This window comes from Artibeus jamaicensis, unplaced genomic scaffold (assembly GCF_021234435.1).
Source record: "Artibeus jamaicensis isolate MK-2021 breed Jamaican fruit bat unplaced genomic scaffold, CSHL_Jam_final contig_464, whole genome shotgun sequence".
Classification (NCBI taxonomy): Eukaryota; Metazoa; Chordata; class Mammalia; order Chiroptera; family Phyllostomidae; genus Artibeus; species Artibeus jamaicensis.
Window position 1 is genome coordinate 89,967 of NW_026521842.1, and position 20,019 is coordinate 109,985.

At 37.7% G+C, this 20,019-nt stretch overlaps 1 protein-coding gene across 6 annotated transcripts in view; it reads right to left on the bottom strand.

The window, feature by feature from the left end:
• Positions 1-20,019, bottom strand: part of ZNF565 (zinc finger protein 565) — a 70,535-nt gene that overhangs the window by 13,244 nt on the left and 37,272 nt on the right. For 2 of the 6 annotated variants that reach the window (XM_053666623.1, XM_053666624.1), the window contains one exon: positions 1,515-1,583. The exons of 3 other annotated variants lie outside the window; for them this stretch is intronic. In XM_053666623.1, coding sequence (XP_053522598.1) covers positions 1,515-1,583 — 69 coding nt within the window. Of the gene's footprint in view, positions 1-1,514; positions 1,584-18,984; positions 19,073-20,019 lie in introns of those variants that run through there. One more of the 6 variants, XM_053666626.1, reaches the window with a different exon arrangement.

Here is a 20,019-nt window from a genome sequence, read left to right on the forward strand (position 1 = left end):
AAAAACAACAACCAGAACTGACAGAAAATCAAACTGTATGGAAGTCCAACAACCAAGGAGTTAAAGAAGACACACTCATCCAGACCAGTAGGAGGGGCAGAGATAGGTGCGTGAGGAGGGCCACATACACTGGTGGCTGGAGGACTGGGGCGGGCAAGGCTGTGGCTGGTGGACACAAGGCAGATTGTGGAGCAGGGCGGGCAATCTGACATTCACGAGCAGATTAACCAGGAGGAACAGTTGGAAGTCAAGACAGACCACACAGCCCAGAGCTCCAGTGCTGGGAAATATGGCCTCAAACCGCAGGTTAAAAACACCTGTGGGGGTTAAGGCGGTAGTGGGAGAAATTCCCACCTTCACAGGAGAGTTCATTGGAGAGACCCACAGGGTCCTACAACGTACAAAAGCCAACCCACATATGAATCAGCACCAAAAGGGTCCAATTTGCTTCTGGAAAGTGGGAGAAGTGACTGAAAACCGTAAGAGAGCAGAGCAAGCGCCATTGTTACCTCTTGAACTCCTCCCCCCACAAACAGCGTCACAACTATGTGACCTGGGTTACCCCTCCTTGGTAAACACCTAAGACTCTGCCTCTCACTACATAACAGGCTTGTCAAGACAAAAAAAAAAAAAAAAAGGCCCAAATGAAACAACAGATCCAGAAAAAGCTCCAGAAAAAATACAACTAAGTGACCAAGAGGTAGCCAACCTATCAGATGCACAGTTCAAAACACTGGTAATCCGGATGCTCAGAGAAATTGGTTGAATTTGGTTGCAATTAGATGAAAAAAATGAAGATTACGCTAAGTGAAATAAAGAAAAATGTACAGGGAACCAATAGATATGGGAAGGAAACTGGGACTCAAATCAACAATGTGGACCAGAGAGAAAAAAGAAACATCCAACCAAAAGAGCATGAAGAAATAAAAATTCAAAAAAATGAGAAGAAGCTTAGGTACCTCTAGGACATCTTTAAACATTCTAACAACTGACCTATAGGGGTACCAGAAGGAGAAGAGGAAAAGCAACAAGTGGAAGAGTTATTTGAACAAATAATAAGTGCCAAATAATGCCAAAAAACTGCTCTCTCAACCCCCTCAAAAGAACTTCCCCAATCTGGCAAAGGAAAAGACATCCAGGAAGTCCAGGAAGCCCAAAGAGTCCTGAAGAAGTTGGACCCAAGGAGGAACACACCAAGCACATCATCATTACATTACCCAAGATTAAAAAAAGGAGAGAATCTTAAAAGCAGCAAGAGAAAAGGAGACAGTAACCTACAGAAGACTTTCCATCAGACTGTCAGCTGATTTCCCAAAAGAGACCTTGCAGGCAAGAAGGGGCTGGAAAGAAGTATTCCAAGTCATGAAAGGCAAGGACCTACATCCAACATTGCTCTATCCAGCAAAGCTTTCATTTAGAATGGAAGGGCAGATAAAGCACTTCTCAGATAAGGTCAAGTTCAAGGAGTTCATCATCACCAAGCCCTTATTATATGAAATGTTAAAGGGACTTACCTAAGAAAAAGAAGACGAGAAATATGAACAGTGAAAGGACAGCAAGCTCACAATCATTAACAACCACACCTAAAACAAAAGCAAAAGCAAACTAAGCAAACAATTAGAACAGGAACAGAATTACAGAAATGGAGATCACAGGGAGGGTTATCAACAGGGGACTGTGAGGGGGAGAGAGGGGGAAAAGATATGGAGGCTAAGTAGCATAGATGGTAGGTAGAAAATAGACAGGAAGAGGGCAAAAACAGTATGGGAAATGTAGAAGTCAAAGAACTTATAAGTATGACACATGGACATGAACTAAAGAGGGGGAGTGTGGGTGGGAGGGGGTGTGCAGGGCAGAGGGGAGTGAAGGGGGGAAAATGGGACAATTGTAATAGATAATCAATAAAACATATTAAAAGAAAAGATTTCTTACTGTTTGTCCTGCCTGAAACCTAACAGGTATTTCAATAAAATTGACATAATTAACATAATTTGACATAATTAAGTCTAACAAAAATTTGACATAATTAAGTCTAACAAAAATTTTTAAGTCTTTTCAGTAACTTCCAAAGACTTTCAATTGACACCAGAATGGCCATCATAAATCAACAAACAAGTGCTGGTGAGGTTTTGGAGAAAAGAGAACTCTAGTTCACTGTTGCTGGGAATGCAGACTGGTGTAGCCACTGTGGAAAACAGTATGGAATTTCCTCAGAAAACTAAAAATGCAACTGCCTTTTGACCTGGCAGTTCTACTGCTGGGATTATAGCCTAAGAACCCTGACATACCAATTCAAAAGAACCTATGCACCCCAATGTTCATAGGAGCACTATTTACAACAGCCCAGTGTTTGAAGCAAGCTAAGTGCCTATCACTAAGTGAGTAGATCAAAAAACTATGGTACATTTACACAGTGCAATACTATACAGCAGAAAGGATCTCCTACTCTTTATGACAGCATAGACAGACAGATCGGAGAACATTATGCTAAGTGAAATTAGCTGTGGTGAAAGACAAATACCGTATGATCTCACCTGTAAGTGGAACTAATCAACAAAACAAACAAGCAAGCAAAATATAACCAGAAAAATTGAAATAAAGAACTGACAGTAACCAGAGGGCAGGGGGAGAGGGATAATGGGGGAAAATAGGGAAAGGGTCATCAAAGAACATATATAAAGATATATGGAGAAAGCCAAGAAGAGTAGGATTGAGGGTGAGGCAGGGAGGAATTGGGCAGGGGGAGAGGGGGGAAAATGAAGACAACTGTCCTTGAAACAATAATAATAAAAAAGAAAGAAATGTAAACAGTCTACAACTGCCTGTCAACAAAGGATAAAAATAAGCCCTACCAGGTGGCTCAGTTGGTTGGGGCATTGTCCTGGACACCAAAAAGTTATGGGTTCAATTACCCAGTCGGGGCACATACCTAGGTCATAACCTAGGTTTGATTCCCAGTTGCGGTGTACACAGGAGGAAAATGATCAATGTTTCTCTCTCTTATCTCCCTTCCCTGTCTCTCAAATCAATAAACATATTTAAAATAAATAAAAACACAGATGTTTGAAAAGTCTCCCTGGCCTAAACAATCCCTTCCTCCTCAATTGCCCCATTTATCACCCTGGCTAGTGTAGTTCAGGGGACTGAGTGCCGGCCTGAGAACTGAAGGGTAACTGTTTTGATGCCCAGGGCAGGCACATGCCTGGGTTGCAGGTTATGTCACTGGTTGGGGGTGTGCAAGAGGCAGCCAATCAATGTATCTCTTGCACATTGTTTCTTTTTCTTTCTCCCTTCCTTCACCTCTCTAAAATAAATAAATAAGATCTTTAAAAAAACCATTTATCAAGGACAAAGAAAAATCTTAAAAGTCATAGCCATCTAAAAAATTAAACTTATTACAATATTATAAATTACTGCTGTTCCCCCCATCATACGTCTTATGGCTAAAAATAAATTTTATTTATTTTAAAATATATTTTATTATTACAATTGTCCCATTGTAATAACAATTGTATTGTTATTATAGTTGTCCCATTTTCCCCCCTTCACTCCCCTCTGCCCTGCACACCCCCTCCCACCCACATTCCTCCCCTTTAGTTCATGTCCATGTGTCATATATGTAAGTTCTTTGGCTTCTACATTTCCCATACTATTCTTGCCCTCCTCCTATTTTCTACTTACCATCTATGCTACTTATTTTTCCGTATCTTTTCCCCCTCTCTCCCCCTAACCCTCTCCTGTTGATAACCCTCCATGTGACCTCCATTTTTGTGGTTCTGTTCCTGTTGCAATTGTTTGCTTTTTTTATTTTAGGTGTGGTTGTTAATGATTGTAAGCTTGCTGTCATTTTACCGTTCATATTTTTATCTTCTTTTTCTTAGGTAAGTCCCTTTAACATTTCATATAATAAGGGCTTGGTGATGATGAACTCCTTGAACTTGACCTTATCTGAGAAGTGCTTTATCTGCCCTTCCATTCTAAATGAAAGCTTTGCTGGAAAGAGCAATGCTGGATGTAGGTCCTTGCCTTTCATGACTTGGAATACTTCTTTCCAGCCCCTTCTTGCCTGCAAGGTCTCTTTTGGGAAATCAGCTGACAGTCTGATGGAAAGTCTTCTGTAGGTTACTGTCTCCTTTTCTCTTGCTGCTTTTAAGATTCTCTCCTTATTTTTAATCTTGGGTAATGTAATGATGATGTGCTTGGTGTGTTCCTCCTTGGGTCTAACTTCTTTGGGACTCTCTGGGCTTCCTGGACTTCCTGAAAGTCTGTTTCCTTTGCCAGATTGGGGAAGTTCTCTTTTATTATTTGTTCAAATAACTCTTCCACTTGTTGCTTTTCCTCTTCTCCTTCTGGTACCCCTATAATTCAAAGGTTGGAACATTTAAAGATGTCCTGGAGGTTCCCAAGCCTCTCCTCATTTTGTTGACTTCTTATTTTTTTCAGATTGAATGCTTCTTTCTTCCTTCTGGTCTACATCGTTGATTAGAGTCCCAGTTTCCTTCCCATCACTATTGGTTCACTGTATATTTTCCTTTATTTCATTTAGTATAGCCTTCATCTAATTTTTTCATCTAATTTGCAACCACGTTCAACCAATTCTGTGGAGCATCCTGATTACCAGTGTTTTGAACTGTGCATCTGATAGGTTGGCTACCTCTTGGTCACTTAGTTGTATTTTTTCTGGATCCGTTCTTTCATTTGGACTATTTTTTTTGTCTTGACATGCCTGTTAGTAAGGATCAGAGCCTTAGGTATTCACCAAGGGGGGGGGGTAACCCAGGTCACATAGTTGTGACGCTGTTTGTGGGGGAGGGGTCTGAGAGGGAACAATAGCACTTGCTCTGCTCTGCCTCAGATTTCAGTCACTTCCCCCACTACCCAGAAGCAAATTGGGCCCTTCCAGTGGTGATTGCTGGGTAGGTGGTTTTGCCTACATTGTAGTACCCTGTGGGTCTCTCCAATGAACTCTCCTGTGAGGCTGGGAGTTTCTCCTGCTGCTCTCTCAACCCCCTCAGGTGTTTTCAATCAGTGGTTTGAGGCTTTATTTCCCCATGCTGGAGCCCTGGGTTGCGCTGTTTCACTCCCTTGTTTTTTCTCCCCATTTATCTACATGCGAATGTTGGACTGCCCACTCCACCATCCACCATCTCACTGGGTCCACCAGCTGCAGTCTTGCCTGCCCAGCTTCACAATCTGCTGCCTTGGTAGGTCTGCCAGCTGGGTCCTACAGCCACCACCTTGACATGATTCCTCTCTGTCCAGCTGCCCATCTTCACCCCTCCTACCAGTCTGGATGAGTGTGTCTTCGACTCCTGGGTTGTAGGACTTACAAACAGTTTGATTTTCTGTCACTTGTGGTTGTTTTTTGCTTTTAAATCGTTGTCGTCCTTCTTTTGATTGTGTGAGGAGGCACAGTGTGTCTACCTACACCTCAATCTTGGCCAAAAATCCATAAATAAATTATTTAAAATATAATTATCAATATCAAGTCTCTGGCTGTGTCTGTGTGTGCATATGTGTGTGTACTTATCTCCAGAAAAAAATAAATAAAATTGGCTTACAAAAAAGCTGGCTAATTGGTTTAATAATTAAATACTTATAGAAATTTACAAAATATAACAGAAACTAATTCAAATGTTTTTCAGTATCACATGATATAAAAAAGAATCATCAAAAATAATCAAACTGATTAAATTAAAACAGGCAAGTCTTAAAATTATCATTTAATTAATATAAAATTAATATATATTTTCAGTAAAACTGATATAATATATAAAGGTATATTTTCATTAAAAAACAAAGATAATTTTGTCCTGGTTATTTTAGAATTTTACCTTATGTATTAAGCTAGCTTAAATTAAGTTGTTAATATATACAGGCTTTTTAAAATCCTCGCCTAACGACATCCTTATTAATTTCAGAGACGACGGAAGGGAGGGACAGAGAGAGGGAGAGAAACATTGATGAAAGAGAGAAACATTAATGAGAGAAACATTGACTGGTTGCCTGTCATATGTACCCTGAGGACCAAATCCATAATCTAGGTAGGTGCCTCAACCAGGAATGAAACAACACTCCAACCAACTGAGTCACACCAGCCAGGGAAATATATAAGAATTAAAATAAAATAATCTTTAATATCAATGGTATAGTTCTGTAAAGCTAAAACGTTATATCTCTCCTGAAAAAAACCAAAATTTTCTTGCACTACCGGTATACTCTGGTTAGCATAGGTAGTTACCTAGTTATTAATAAAGAAAGGGATCAAAGGGAATCATACATTAAGCAAAATAAACTAGGGAGCTAAATCAAATATTAAGTTTAATAAACTGGGAATCTGAATCAGATACTGAGCTTGCTTTATTAGGAAGTTACAGCATTCATAGACTCATTCACACATTCTAGGAGACTGCTGCTGCATCCTCTGCCCTTGGGACTTAATCTTCAAGTGGGCAGAAAGGGTCATTTCTCAGGGAGGACTAGAAACAGCAGGAGAACTTGTTCTGCTGGGTGCATGCCCAGTAGAAACCAAGATGGCAGAGGGGGAGGTACTTCCACTTTGAGGGATGTGCAGTAGAAACCAAGATGGTGACTATAAAGGCCTGTCTGTCTAGCCTTAGAAAAGGATCAGACTAGATAAGGAACACAATATCCTGGAAGATTTGGAAAATGGATTCATTAAGGAGAAGAACCAGCAGAAGCCCCGTGAAAGATTGGGAAGTCCATTCGTTAGTTTGAAAGAATGGCTGGTCCTTTCCAAGCTGGAAATAATGTAACCCAACTTAACAAAGCTCCTTCAATTTCTGTCTCTCGCTCACCTGGTAACACACACTCTCCCTGTTCATTCATGTGTTCTCTCTCCATTGCAGCCACGAGGCTCTAGCAGCTGTGTGGGGCCTGCAGCAGACTACACGAGCTCTAAGTTTAGAAGTGGGCACTGTGTTAGCCAGAGTGCCACCAGGAAAACAAACTAAGCTAGATGGATGAGGGTAAGTACTGAACTGGACTGAAACAATGGCACAAAAGCTCTGGACCTTGGCCTTTGTACTGGGCTTGATAAAGCTGGATTTTTTTCCACAGTGGGAGAGATGGCAACAAGACACTGAAAATCCAGCAGCAGTCCTTTGATTTGCTTCTAATCTTACCACTACATCATCCTTTCACACTTGAGTCTTTAGAAATGCTTTTCTCGAAACTCTCTGAAAGGACACTATTTCCACCAGCAACACAATGAGATGATAAAAAGACCCAAAGATTTTGTCTTATTTAAGTGATTTCCGGTGCTCTTTATCATCAGGTCTTTAATTGTTACAGTATGCCAAGTCTTAATATTAACAAATTAAGATTTTGCTTACAACTATGTAACCTTCTGTATTTGTCTTTAAAATTTTTTATTGTCACTTTGGTTAAATAAATAACTCAAGTATTGTTCCACAACAACCTATAATTTTATTTGACCAAATATCTAAAATTTTTTGATATGTCTGACAAGCTTCCCAAGATTAAAATAACTAAAGTCTTTTCTTTGACCCTTGAGATTTTTAAAAACTTTGTACAGTTTTTCAAAAGAAGGCCTAAATAATTTCAAAGATTTGTTCTCTTTATAAAAGAAAAGAAGTAAACTAATCAGGCCTATTTAGTATGTTAAATTACATGGGATGATTGTGAAATAAATAATGCCAAAAACTTAGTCTTTCTCTGTCTCTTAAAGTTGTAACTCTTACCATATCTTTAATGTATTGACACCCAGGGACTAACCAAAACATTGCCTAGAGACCCCCCCCCAAAAAAAAAAAACTGGCCTTTAAGAAGACAAATTTCTGCACAAATTCCTTTACAAAACTGATTTGTAAAAAAGTTGTAATTTTTTCCTACAAAATTCCTAAAATAAAAAAACAAAATAACTATATACAAAAAGTAAAATGATGTTTTAGGTAGAGAAAGATATGAAACGTAAACATATGCTTTTGTTGAAGAAAAAACTGTTTCTTAGATAGAGAAAGATATGAAGTATATGGTTTTCTTTTTTGAAAAAAAGAAAAAGTAATTTTGTCCTAGAGTAAAATAATTACTTCAGATCAGACCAGGTGTGTTCAGGGTGGTATGGCCATAGACTAAAGTAATTACTTCAAAATTAAAAAAACAAAAACTAAAAAATATATGTATGCTACAGAAGGTGTGTATACTTACAAAAGGTTCTTGGAGGAGAGATCTTTAAAAAATTTTATACAGCCCTGGCTGGTGTGGCTCAGTGGATTGAGTGCTGGCCTGTGAACCAGTTCAATTCCCAGTTAGGGCACATGCCTGGGTTGCGGGCAAGGTCCCCAGTTGGGGGCACATGAAAGGCAACCACATATTGATGTTTCTCTCACTTTCTATCTAAAAAAAAAATTATACATAGTTAAGGTAAGTAAGATTAGAATAGATAACTAAGTCAATTACATTATTTATATGTACATATGTATGTAAATTCTCACCAAATCCATTAAGTCTTTTGTCATTTACAGACAATTATTATTTTACTCTGATGTTTTTACAAAAATGTTTCTACAGAGATGTTTCATCTTCAGAGATTTTCATGGAAAAGACTGACTCTAAAATACAAAACTTCAGGTACGCTTAACTGATTGATATATGACCAAACTTAAAGATGCTGACTCTTGGATTCACATTTCCCAATTTAAAGAAAGCTCTTACACCTAACTGAACTGTTCAACTAATAGAGGATTAAAATTTTTTAAACTACTAACAAATAAAACAAGCAACATCTATTATTAATGACTAACTCCAAATTCTGGACAAGGCTGTATAATCTGCACCTTCCTTTTTGCCTTTTCCCCCTTTTCCCTCAATTTAGTGCACAAAATACATGAAAGGCAAAGCATTCACTATAATAGTTACTGTTTCCTTTTCCCCCTTAATTTCTGTCTCAAAAGATAACATTGGACATCATCTTTAAATCTACTTCACAGGTCAAAATGTACAACTAGTTACACCCATAATCAAGGGTGCTTTATGCCTGGTGATGTGAGCCAAAATGAAGGTACCAGATTTAAAAGAATATTTTCGCCTTGGGCAGATATAAATTATAACTATTGCAGTAATACCCAACCCCCAAAAAATCTTTAAATTTCCTTACAAGAGTTATATTAGACAACAGAATTGCTCTGGACCATATCCCAGTCAAGCAAGGTAGGGTTTGTTCTATTATTAATACTTCTTATTGTATTTAAATAAAACAACTCTGATAAAACAGATAAAACTAGATAAAATCTAAACACAAGCCAAATGATTAAATACAATGCTCACTAACACCTCATGTTTCTTTAATTTGTTCAACTACCTACTTTCTGGTTCAGATCCATTCTTCAAATTGAACTTAACATTTTATTATAAAATTTTTGCTGTTATAAATTTTTGTTTGGTTTGCACAGCTTGATGTTACAAAAACACACTCTGATAATGGCTGTTCAACATTTTGAGATGGTTACTAAGGCCTATGAGATTTCACATTAAAAAAAAACCCTAAAAAAACTATAGATATTTGCCCTTAAAATGCTGTGATGGTGAAGCCTTCACCATCAAATGAAGGACAAAGGACAAAAAAAAAAAAGTACTTTTCCTTCTACATGGGACAAGACATACCAAGAATAAGCCTTACTGGCAATGAGAGACAGATAATGAAATGATGAGCCACTTGACAATGGAGGACCAACTATGGTTTTAATAACTGATCAATGCTGTTTTCTGATGACTCATCAGTGATGCTTTCAAGGAAAAATCATGATCAAAGGGGAAAAATGCAAATAATAATATAAACAAAGTCACTTTAAAAGGGAGCCAGAGCTGCCATCCCAGAGAAACTGGCATGCAAATTTTACACCTCAAATTTTTAGAATGTTAAAACAGGACAAAATAATCTCTGGACTGGGCTTATATAACTTTGTGCCTTGCAAAAATAACAAAAAAGCAGCTATTAAGTACTAGATGATAGCTACTAGACTGAAAATTAAAAACATAGTTTAGAACTAATATCTCCATGCCATGTTACCTGCAACAATGGAAATGCCTTCCTTATATTGATGTAATTGTTCCTCTTTCCATTCTCAAAAATATCCGTTGCCTTTGTCTCTCAATTGGGATATTATTTGGGCTTCTGCCTGAATTAACAATTCTCAGTGTCTACTGCCTCTCATTTTGAAAAGTGTTTTATTTTTAGGTTAACAATGGGTTACTGTATAATCTAGGTATAGGGAAACCTAACAATATAACAATGAGTCAAAATCCAAAAGCTAGAAAAGCCTCAAATATTACACGATGTAATGGTGAAAAGCAAAACAACAAAGCTTGCACACAAACAAAAACACCAAAAGCAAAGTCAAAAAAGGCAAATAACAGAGAAAATATTTGAAACTTATTATCACACATAATGGGATGATCTTTATTAAGTCATAAAAAGCTCTTGCCGTGACTGGCGTGGCTCAGTTGGTTGAACATTATCCCACAAAGTCAAGAGTCACCAGTTCGATTTCCAGTCAGGGCACATGCCTGTGTTCCAGGCCCCATGCCTGGTTGGAGTGTGTGCAAGAGGCAACCATTCAATGTTTCTCTCAAACATCAATGTTTCTATCCCTCTTTCTCCCTCCTTGCCCCTGTCTCTAAAAAGAAATACATTAAAAAAAATTTTTAAAGCTCTTAAAAATTGAGAAATACCCTTAAAAAGCTAAACATATAGTTGCCTTCTGATCCTAGGTATACACATAAAAGAAGTGAAAACAGGGACTCAGATACAGTATACCAATATTCATAGCAGCATTATTCACAACAGCCAAAAGGTAGAAAGAATGCAAATTTTGCATCAACAGATAAATGTATAAACAAAATGTTATAGACCATACAATGGAGTATTTTTCAGGCTTAAAAAGGAATGTACTTGTGACAAATACTATATCATGAATGAACCTTGAAAACAAACTAAGTGAAACAATCCAGATGCAAAAGGCTACATATTGTATGATTCCACTTATATGAGGTAGCTAGCATGGCAAATTCATAGAGACAGAAAGTAGAACAGAGGTTCTCAGGGGCTAAGAGGAGGGGAAAATGAAGTTATTGTTTAATGGGTACAGAGTTTCTGTTTGGGGTAATGATTAAGTTCTGAAGCTCTAACCAATGTGGCTCAGTTGGTTAGGCATTGTCCTGTAAAGCTGAAGGTTGCTGGTTTGATTCCCAGTCAGTGCACATTCCTGGGTTGTGGGTCCAGTCTCCAGTTGCGACATGTGCCAGAGGCAACTGATAGATGTTTCTCTTACATATCAATGTTTCTCTCCCTTTCTCCCTGCCTTCTCCTCTCTCAAGAATAAATAAATAAAATCTTTAAAAAGTTCTGTAAATGGACACTGGAGATGGTTGCACAACACTGTGAATGTAATTAATGCCAGTGAATTGTACAGTGAAAAATGGTCAAACTGCTGAATTTCATGTAATGCTTATCATTAATTTTGAAAGATTTTTATTCCAGAAAATATAAGGACTTAGAAAATATACCAACCAAATATTCTGTGAAAGATAATACTTATTGTGAAAAAAACAGCAATGGCATTACTAGCAATAAAATATACAATTTCAGTGGAGTCATACCATATATACTGAATGATATATGTTCAAAAAACACATATAGTATGGTAGGTATAATAATGAACCCCTAAAGATCTCCATGTTTTAATCTCTGGAGCCTGTGAGTATGTTATGTTACAGATCAAAGGGGAATTAAAGTTAGAGATGAAATTATGGTTGCTGCTCAGGTGACCATGAGATGAGGAGATCCTGGGTTACCTGGGTGGGCCGAATATAACCACAGAGTCCTTATAAGTGACAGAAAAAGGCAGGAGACTAAAGTCAGAGACAAAGAGAGATTCGAAGATGCTAAGCTGCCAGCTTTTATGATGGAAGGGGGCTATGACCCAGGGAATGCAGGCAACTTCTAGAAGCTGGAAAAGGCAAAAAAAAACTGATTCTCCTCTAGAGGCTCCAAAAAGGAGTGCAGCTGTGCAGACATCTTGGTTTTAGGCCGGTGAAATGCATTTTGGACTTCTAATCTCCAGAACTATAAAATAATAAATTTGGCCCTGGCCAGGTAGCTAAGTTGGTTGGAGCGTCATCCTGATGCCCCAAGACTGTGGGCACATGTTGGAATCAACCAATAAATGCATAAATAAGTGGAACAACAAAAATTGATGTTTCTCTCTCTAGCCAGTACAAATTTTTAAAAATCCTTTAAAATAATACATTTGTGTTTTAAGCCATCAAGTTTGTAGTAATTTGTTATAGGAACCACAGGAAAGTAATAGAGAAAGAAACAAGTGAGTAATTCATTTCATCAATGCATCACACCTGTTCAATCTTATCCTTGGAGTGTACCCTCCCAGGAAAATGTAGGCTAGAACAAAGTACAAAGAAAAGCCAGAAAGTTGGTTCTTGTTTTTGAGCTTTGAAGTGCAGATGTTTTGGTGATTTAAGGCTGGCTTAGGTGCATGGCAAGTATAATTTTGATTCTATATACTTTTCAAACGTGAACTTTCAACTGTATCTCCAAATCAAGGGTTGACAAATATTTTCTTTGAAAGACCAGATGGTAAATATTTTAAGCTTTGTGGTCTAGGAGGCAGAAATAAGGATATTATGTAGGCTTTTATATAATGAGAGAAAAGAAATTAACCACAAAACTTTTACAGATGAAATTCAAAGTATAATAATAATTGATATTATACTTAAATAATTTTTGTTTTTATAATACGGGTATATGAATGAGAAGAATAAAATTTTTTTCTGAGAGATAACATAACATTTCACTTAACTGAAATTCAAGGTTAGTATTCTCCAGCATCAGAATTAATGGGAAACGTTCATCTTTTAGTGCTGATCTATACTGAGATTTTATATACTTCATGTTGAAAATGTGTTCATATAGATAGTATTGCCAAACACTTATAACAGCCCATGAGCATAAGATTTTAATTTTGTATGTTCATTCCTTAGAAAACATTTATAGAATTCAATTGGTTTATAGGACACATAAAAATAGGTGGCAGGCTAGATATGACCTTTAGGGCATAGTGTGCAGATGACTGATTTATATCACAATTGTTAGTGAAGAATAACGCATACTATACATTTATTAAACGTTATAAGAACAACAATAGTATAAAACTAAAATTCCAGATCCCTAAAACAAATTAGAGGTGAAAATAAAAGTGAATCTGTGCAGGGATCAAAAAACTTTTATGCAGGGGTCAAAAAACTTTTTTTCTGTAAAAGACAAGACAGTAAGTGTTTTAAGCTTTGTGGGACACATAAGGTCTCTGTCATATAAGGGGAGGACCCAAAAAACCCAGAATTGTCTCCTGGAGGGCAGGTCCCTTGCAGCATAGACTTCCCCCACTAGGTGAGTACTGTAAGAACCCAACTCTATCAGCTTGTGTTGTTATGACAGGCTGCGTTTGGATTCAGTGAAATTTTTTTGGAAGACTCTTGTAACATTTGTCCATTTCATGATGGGTGACTTAGGAGTGCACCTTCCCACACTGTGCTGTTTTGTCTAAAAATGGCATGACCTTTGTGCCCCATCCTCCCTATTCACCTGGCGTTGCCCGCCAAGTGACTTTTTTTTTGTTTCCCTGGATAAAAAACAGGCCTGAAAGGACTTTTTGCCTATGTGGAAGAGGTGAAACAAAAAAACAGCAGAAATACTAAAAGGCATCAAAATCAATGAGTTCAAAAACTGTTTTGAGCTGTGGAAAAAACAACAGATGTACTGTATTGAATGGAGAGTACTTTGAAGGTGACTCAAGTTCAAACATCTGAGAATACATAATTTTTATAAATAAATTCCAGTTTTCTTTGGTCCCCCTCATATATATATTAAAACCTTTTCAAAATGTAAAAACTGTTCTTAGCTTGTGAGTGGTACAAAAAACTGGCCATGGCTGAATTTGACCCACAAATTGTACTTTCCAAACTCCAGTCTAGAACATAGGGAAGTAAAACATGACAGAGGTATTACTTTGCTCAAGAAAAAAAAATCAAAGATACTATTTCATACCATTTTCCAATAAAAGAAACCAAGGCTACTTTTGAGGAATGATTGATTTAAGGGATGGGGGTAGAAAAATTACAAGATAAGTCTAAAATATGCAATATTTGCAAGTCAATAAATATTAAACATCACACAAACAAAAGACAAAAATCACATGATCATATCAGTAGATGCAGAAAAAGCATTTGATAAGGTACAGCACCCATTTATGATAAAAACTTATCAAAGTGGGAATAGAGGAAGTATTCCTCAACATAATAAAGGCCATATATTGAGAGACCTACAGCCAACATCATACTCAATGAGAAAAAACTTAAAAGCTTTCCCACTAAGATCAGGAACAAGACAAGAATGCCCGTTTTCACCACTCCTATTTGACACAGTATTGAAAGTCCTAGCCACAGCAATCAGACAAGAAAAAGAAATAAAGGGCATCCAAACTGGAAAGGAGAAAGCAAAACTGTTGCTCTTTGCAGATGACAGCTACCAAAAAACTAGTCTACCTAATAAGTGAATTTGGCAAAAGAGCAGGATACAAAGTCAATATTCAAAAATCAAAGGCATTTTTATACACCAAAAATGAAATATCAGAAACAGAAATCAGGAAAAAAATCCCATTTGAGATAGCAACAAGAAAAAACAAAGTATCTAGGAATAAACCTAACCAAGGAGATAAAAGACCTGTACTCAGAAAACTACACACCAACGAAGAAAGAAATTAAGGAAGACAAAAACAAATGGAAGCATGTAACATGTTCATGGATTAGAAGAATTAACATCATCAAAATGTCCACACTACCCAAAGCAATTTATAGATTCAACACAATCCCTATTAAAGTACCAATGATAGATTTCACAGATATAGAACAAACATTTCAAAAATTTATATGGAACCATAAATGGCTCCAAATAGCTGCAGCAATTTTGAGAAAGAAGCACAAAGGAGGAGGGATTACAATATCCAATATCAAACTGTATTACAAGTCCACTGTAATCAAAACAGCCTGGTATTGGCATAAAAACAGACACATGGACCAATGGAACAGAACAGAGAGCCCAGAAATAAACTCAAGTCTCTATGGTCAAGTAATAATTGCCAAAGGGAAAGAAGTATAAAATGGAGTTAAGATAGCCTCTTCAACAAATGGTGTTGGGAGAGCTGGACAGCTACATACAAAATAATGAAACTTGATCACCAACTTACATCATATAGAAAAATGAATTCAAGATGGATAAAAGACTTAAGTATCAGTTGTGACTTCAAAAAAGTCCTGGAGGAAAACACTGGCAGGAAAATCTCAGATATTCCATGCAGCAACATCTTCACTGATATGTTCCCTAAAGCAAGGGACATAAAAGAAAGAATAAAGAAATGAGACCTCATCAAATTAAAAAGCTTCTGCATGGCTAAAGAAAACAGCATTAAAATGATTAAAATGAAGAGAGAACCAACTATATGGGAAAACATATTCGCCAATGATACCTTGGACAAGGGTTTGATCTCCAAAATATATAAAGAACTCACACAACTCCACTCCAGGAAGACAAACAACCCAATTAAAAAATGGGCAAAGGACCTGAAGAGACACTTCTCCAAGGACGACATACAGAGGGCTCAGAGACATATGAAAACATGCTCAGCATCACTGGCCATCAGAGAGATGCAAATTAAAACCACAGTGAGATATCACTTCACACCCGTCAGAATGGCCATCATAAACAAATCAACAAACAACAAGTGTTGGAGAGGTTGTGAAGAAAAGGGAACCCCAGTGCACTGTTGGTGAGATTGCAGATTGGGGCAAGCACTATGGAAAACAGAATGAAGTTTCCTCAGAAGACTAAAAATGGAACTACCTTTTGACTCAGCAATTCCACTGCTAAGATTATATCCTAAGAACCCTGAAACACCAATTCAAAAGAACCTATGCACCCCAATGTTCACAGCAGCACAATTTACAATAGCCAAGTGCTGGAAGCAAGCTAAGTGACTATCAGTAATGAATGGGTCAAAAAACTATGGCACCTTTCCATGATGGGATTCTAAGCAATAGAAAGGAAGAAGGAGCTCCTGCCCTTTGTGACAGCATGGCTGGAAATGGAGAGCACTATGCTAAGTGAAAGAAGCCAGGTGGTAAGGGACAAACACCGTATGATCTCACCTTTAACTGGAACATAATCAACAAAAGAGAAAAGCAAGCAAAATGTAACCAGAGAGAGACACTGAAATTAAGAACAATCTGAAAGTAACCACGGGGGGAGGGTATAACGGGAGGAAGGTTTTCAGGAACTACTATAAAGGACACATGGACAAAACCAAGGGGAAGGGTGGAAGCAAGGGAAGAAGGTGGATTTGGCTGGGGTAGGGGGAAATGGTGGGGAGAAAATTCAGACAACTGTAATTAAACCACAATAAAATAATTAAAGTAAAATAAAATATGTTGTGGTACCAGAAAATAGGAAGTACCAAAGAATAAAGGCATGCTGAGAGGGCCCAGGAGCCAACCTGAAGGAATTCCCAAAGCTTGAAGAACTTGAAATAACTGTTCAATGAAATAGACAATGATAGTAGTGAAAATAACCCACAGACTACAATAAACATCTATAATCTCATGCTGATAGAACCAAATCATTGAATAAATAAATAAATGGAAGAGAGAGGAAGGACAGCTGTTCCTTACAGAAGAATGCCAATTAGTAAATATAGAAAGAATAAGGGACAGAAAATCGACACTGGGCAACACTATTTTAATAATTATCAGGGTTTTCTATAACTATAGACAAGATACACCAATGGATGCTAAAATTCAGTAGATAAAAATGTGTAGTCTCAAAATATCTCCCCACAAGATAATTACTAATTACAGATGGAAAAATAGAACTTTACAGGGGAAAAACATAGGAGACACTACTTAAACCAAGGGGTCATAATTAACAACACTGGTAATAAGCCATATTAACATCAAGTAAACTCTCATATGGTGCACAGAGGTTGCAGTATCATAGAGATATACATATCGCTTCTGTGAAATTTTGCCAAAGGTGAATAATCTTAATCTAATCATAAGAAAAACTCTCAAAAATATTACTTATCAAAAGTATCAAGGTCATGAAAGACTGAAGAACTGGCACTGATTTGAGGATGCTAAGAAGATACAATAAGTAAGTGAAGTGTGAGGTCACGGACTGGATCCTGAGACAGAAGAAGGACATTACCGAAAAACTTGATAAAATTATAGTAAGATATGTAGTTAATAGAATTATATCAATGTTAATTTCCTTTTTTAAAATTTTATTGATTATGCCATTACAGTTGTTCTATTCCCCCCTTCATTCCCCTCCACCCTGCACCCCCCGCCCCCACCGTTCCCCCCCTTTAGTTTATGACCATGCATCTCAAGTTCTTTAGATTCTATATTTCCCATACTATTCTTGCCCCCCCATCAATTTTCTACCTACTGTCTATGCTACTTACTTTCTGTACCTTCTCCCCCCTTCTCCTCCTCCCACTCCCCTGTTGCTAACCCTCCATGAGATCTTCATTTCTATGTTTCCACTCCTGATCTAGCTGTCCTTTTAGTTTGCTTTTGTTTTAGGTGTGGTTGTTAGTAACTGTGAGTTTGCTGTCCTTTCACTGTTCATGTTTTTTTAACTTCTTTTTCTTAGATAAGTCCCTTTAACATTTCATATAATAAGGGCTTGGTGATGATGAACTCCTTGAATTTGATCTTATCTGAGAAGCACTTTATCTGTCCTTCCATTGTAAATGAAAGCTTTGCTGGATAGAGCAATCTTGGTTGTAGGTCTTTGGATTTCATGACTTGGAATACTTCTTTCCAGCCCCTTCTTGCCTGTAAGGTCTCTTTTGAGAAATCAGCTGACAGTCTGATGGGGACTCCTTTGTAGATGACTGTCCCCTTATCTCTTGCTGCTTCTAGGATTCTCTCCTTCATTTTAATCTTGGCTGATGTAATTATGATGTGCCTTGGTGTGTTCCTTCTTGGGTCCAACTTCTTTGGTACTCTCTGAGCTTCCTGGATTTCCTGGAAGTCTATTTCCTTTGCCAGATTGGGGAAATTCTCCTTTATTATTTGTTCAGATAAGTTTTCCACTGGTGGCTGTGCCTTTCCCCCTTCTGATTCCCCTATAATTTGGATGTTGGAGCATTTAAAGATGTCCTGGAGGTTCCTAAGTCTCTCCTCATTTCTTTGAATTCTTGCTTCTTGACTCTTTTCTGTTTGGCCATTATTTGCTTTCTTCTGGTCCACTCCATTGATTTGAGTCCCAGTTTCCTTTTCATTGCTATTGGTGCCCTGTGCAATTCCATTCATTTCAATTAGTTTCGCCTTCATATATCTGTCTAATTTGTGACTAAAATCAACCAGTTCTGTGAGCATCCTGGTCACCAGTGTTTTGAACTGTGCATCTCAAAGTTTGGCTATTTCTTCATTGTTTAGTTATGGGCTCTGGAGCTTTGAGTTCTTCTTAAGCCATTTTTGGTCTGTTCACACCCATTAAGTATGAGGCGCAGAGCCTTAAGTATTCACCAGGGCGGAGCTGCCCAGGTTGCCAGTTTGTGATGCTGTATGTGGGGGCAGGGTCAGAGCAGGTAAAGGGCAGCCCCCTCTGCCCCCGCCACTGGGGCCTGCTTGGTCCAGTCTCACCGCCTACTCCCTCATTGGTCTATCTGTGCAGGAATGTGCGACCACAGTTAACCCGCCACCCTGCGCCTTCGCTGGGTCTACCAGTAGCTCACTGGATTGCTCACTGGGTCACTCACTGGGTCTGCCTGTTGCAACCCCACACCTGGGATCCGCACACCTGAGTCCGTCTGACTGAGTTTTCCTGTGCAACCCTGCTCCGCCAGCTGCTGGCTTCGCCCCTCTTACCAATCAGGCTGAAGAATTCGTTGTTATCAGACTTCCGAAAAGTTCAATTTTCCGTGTTCTGGCTGTGTTTTCTGTTGCTAATATTTTGTTGTCTCTCAACTTGGTTGTGTGAGAAAGCACAGCGTCTCCACCTATCCCTCCATCTGGGCAGAAGTCTAATTTCCATTTTTGACAATAGTACTGTGGTCAAATAAAATGTTAACATAATTGGAAGCTGAGTGAAGGGTATATGGGAATTCTCTGTAATATTTTTGCAGGCCTAAAATTATTTCAGAATAAGAAAGTTCAGAATAACTTTACTACAAAGAAAAAATTCTATTTCAATCTTGAGGTGAGTAGATAAATATATAGGTTTAAACATATTTTTAAAAGTCAAATTAAAGACTATTCTATTACAAAGCAACAGGAAGTACAACTTCAAAATCACCTGAAAGTAGAACAGTGGTATAATAAAATGTGAGCAAATTAGGAATAGTTGGAAATAAGAATGAGGAACAGAAAATATAAAATGAAATGGCAGGAATAAGGACATACTAATTATCAGAATAAATGAGAATGAACTAAATTCCCTTACTAAAGTCAAAAAATTTCAGACTGATTCAAAAAGAAAACTCAAATAGAATCCTGATTATCATGGATACACTTAAAATAAAGTAGCAATATTTTTTTAAAAAAGATAAGCAAAGATATTTCATTATTTTAGTCAACAAAAGAGGGCATTTGTTATTAATATCAGAAATATAAAAATCAAGGTTAAAAGCACTAAGTAGGAAAAGAAAGGATGTACTGATAAAAGCACAAACTATGTAAGGATTTATATTTCATTTTTTGTAAAGATTTTATTTACCTGGTTGGTGTAGCTCAGAAGATTGAGCACGGACTGTGAACCAAAGGGTCACTGGTTCGATTCCCAGTCAGGGCACATGCCTGGGTTGCAGGTCAGGTCCCCAGCAGGGGGTGTGTGAGAGGCAACCACACATCAGTGTTTCTCTCCCTTTCCCCTTCCCCTCCCCTCTCTCTAAAAATGAATAAATA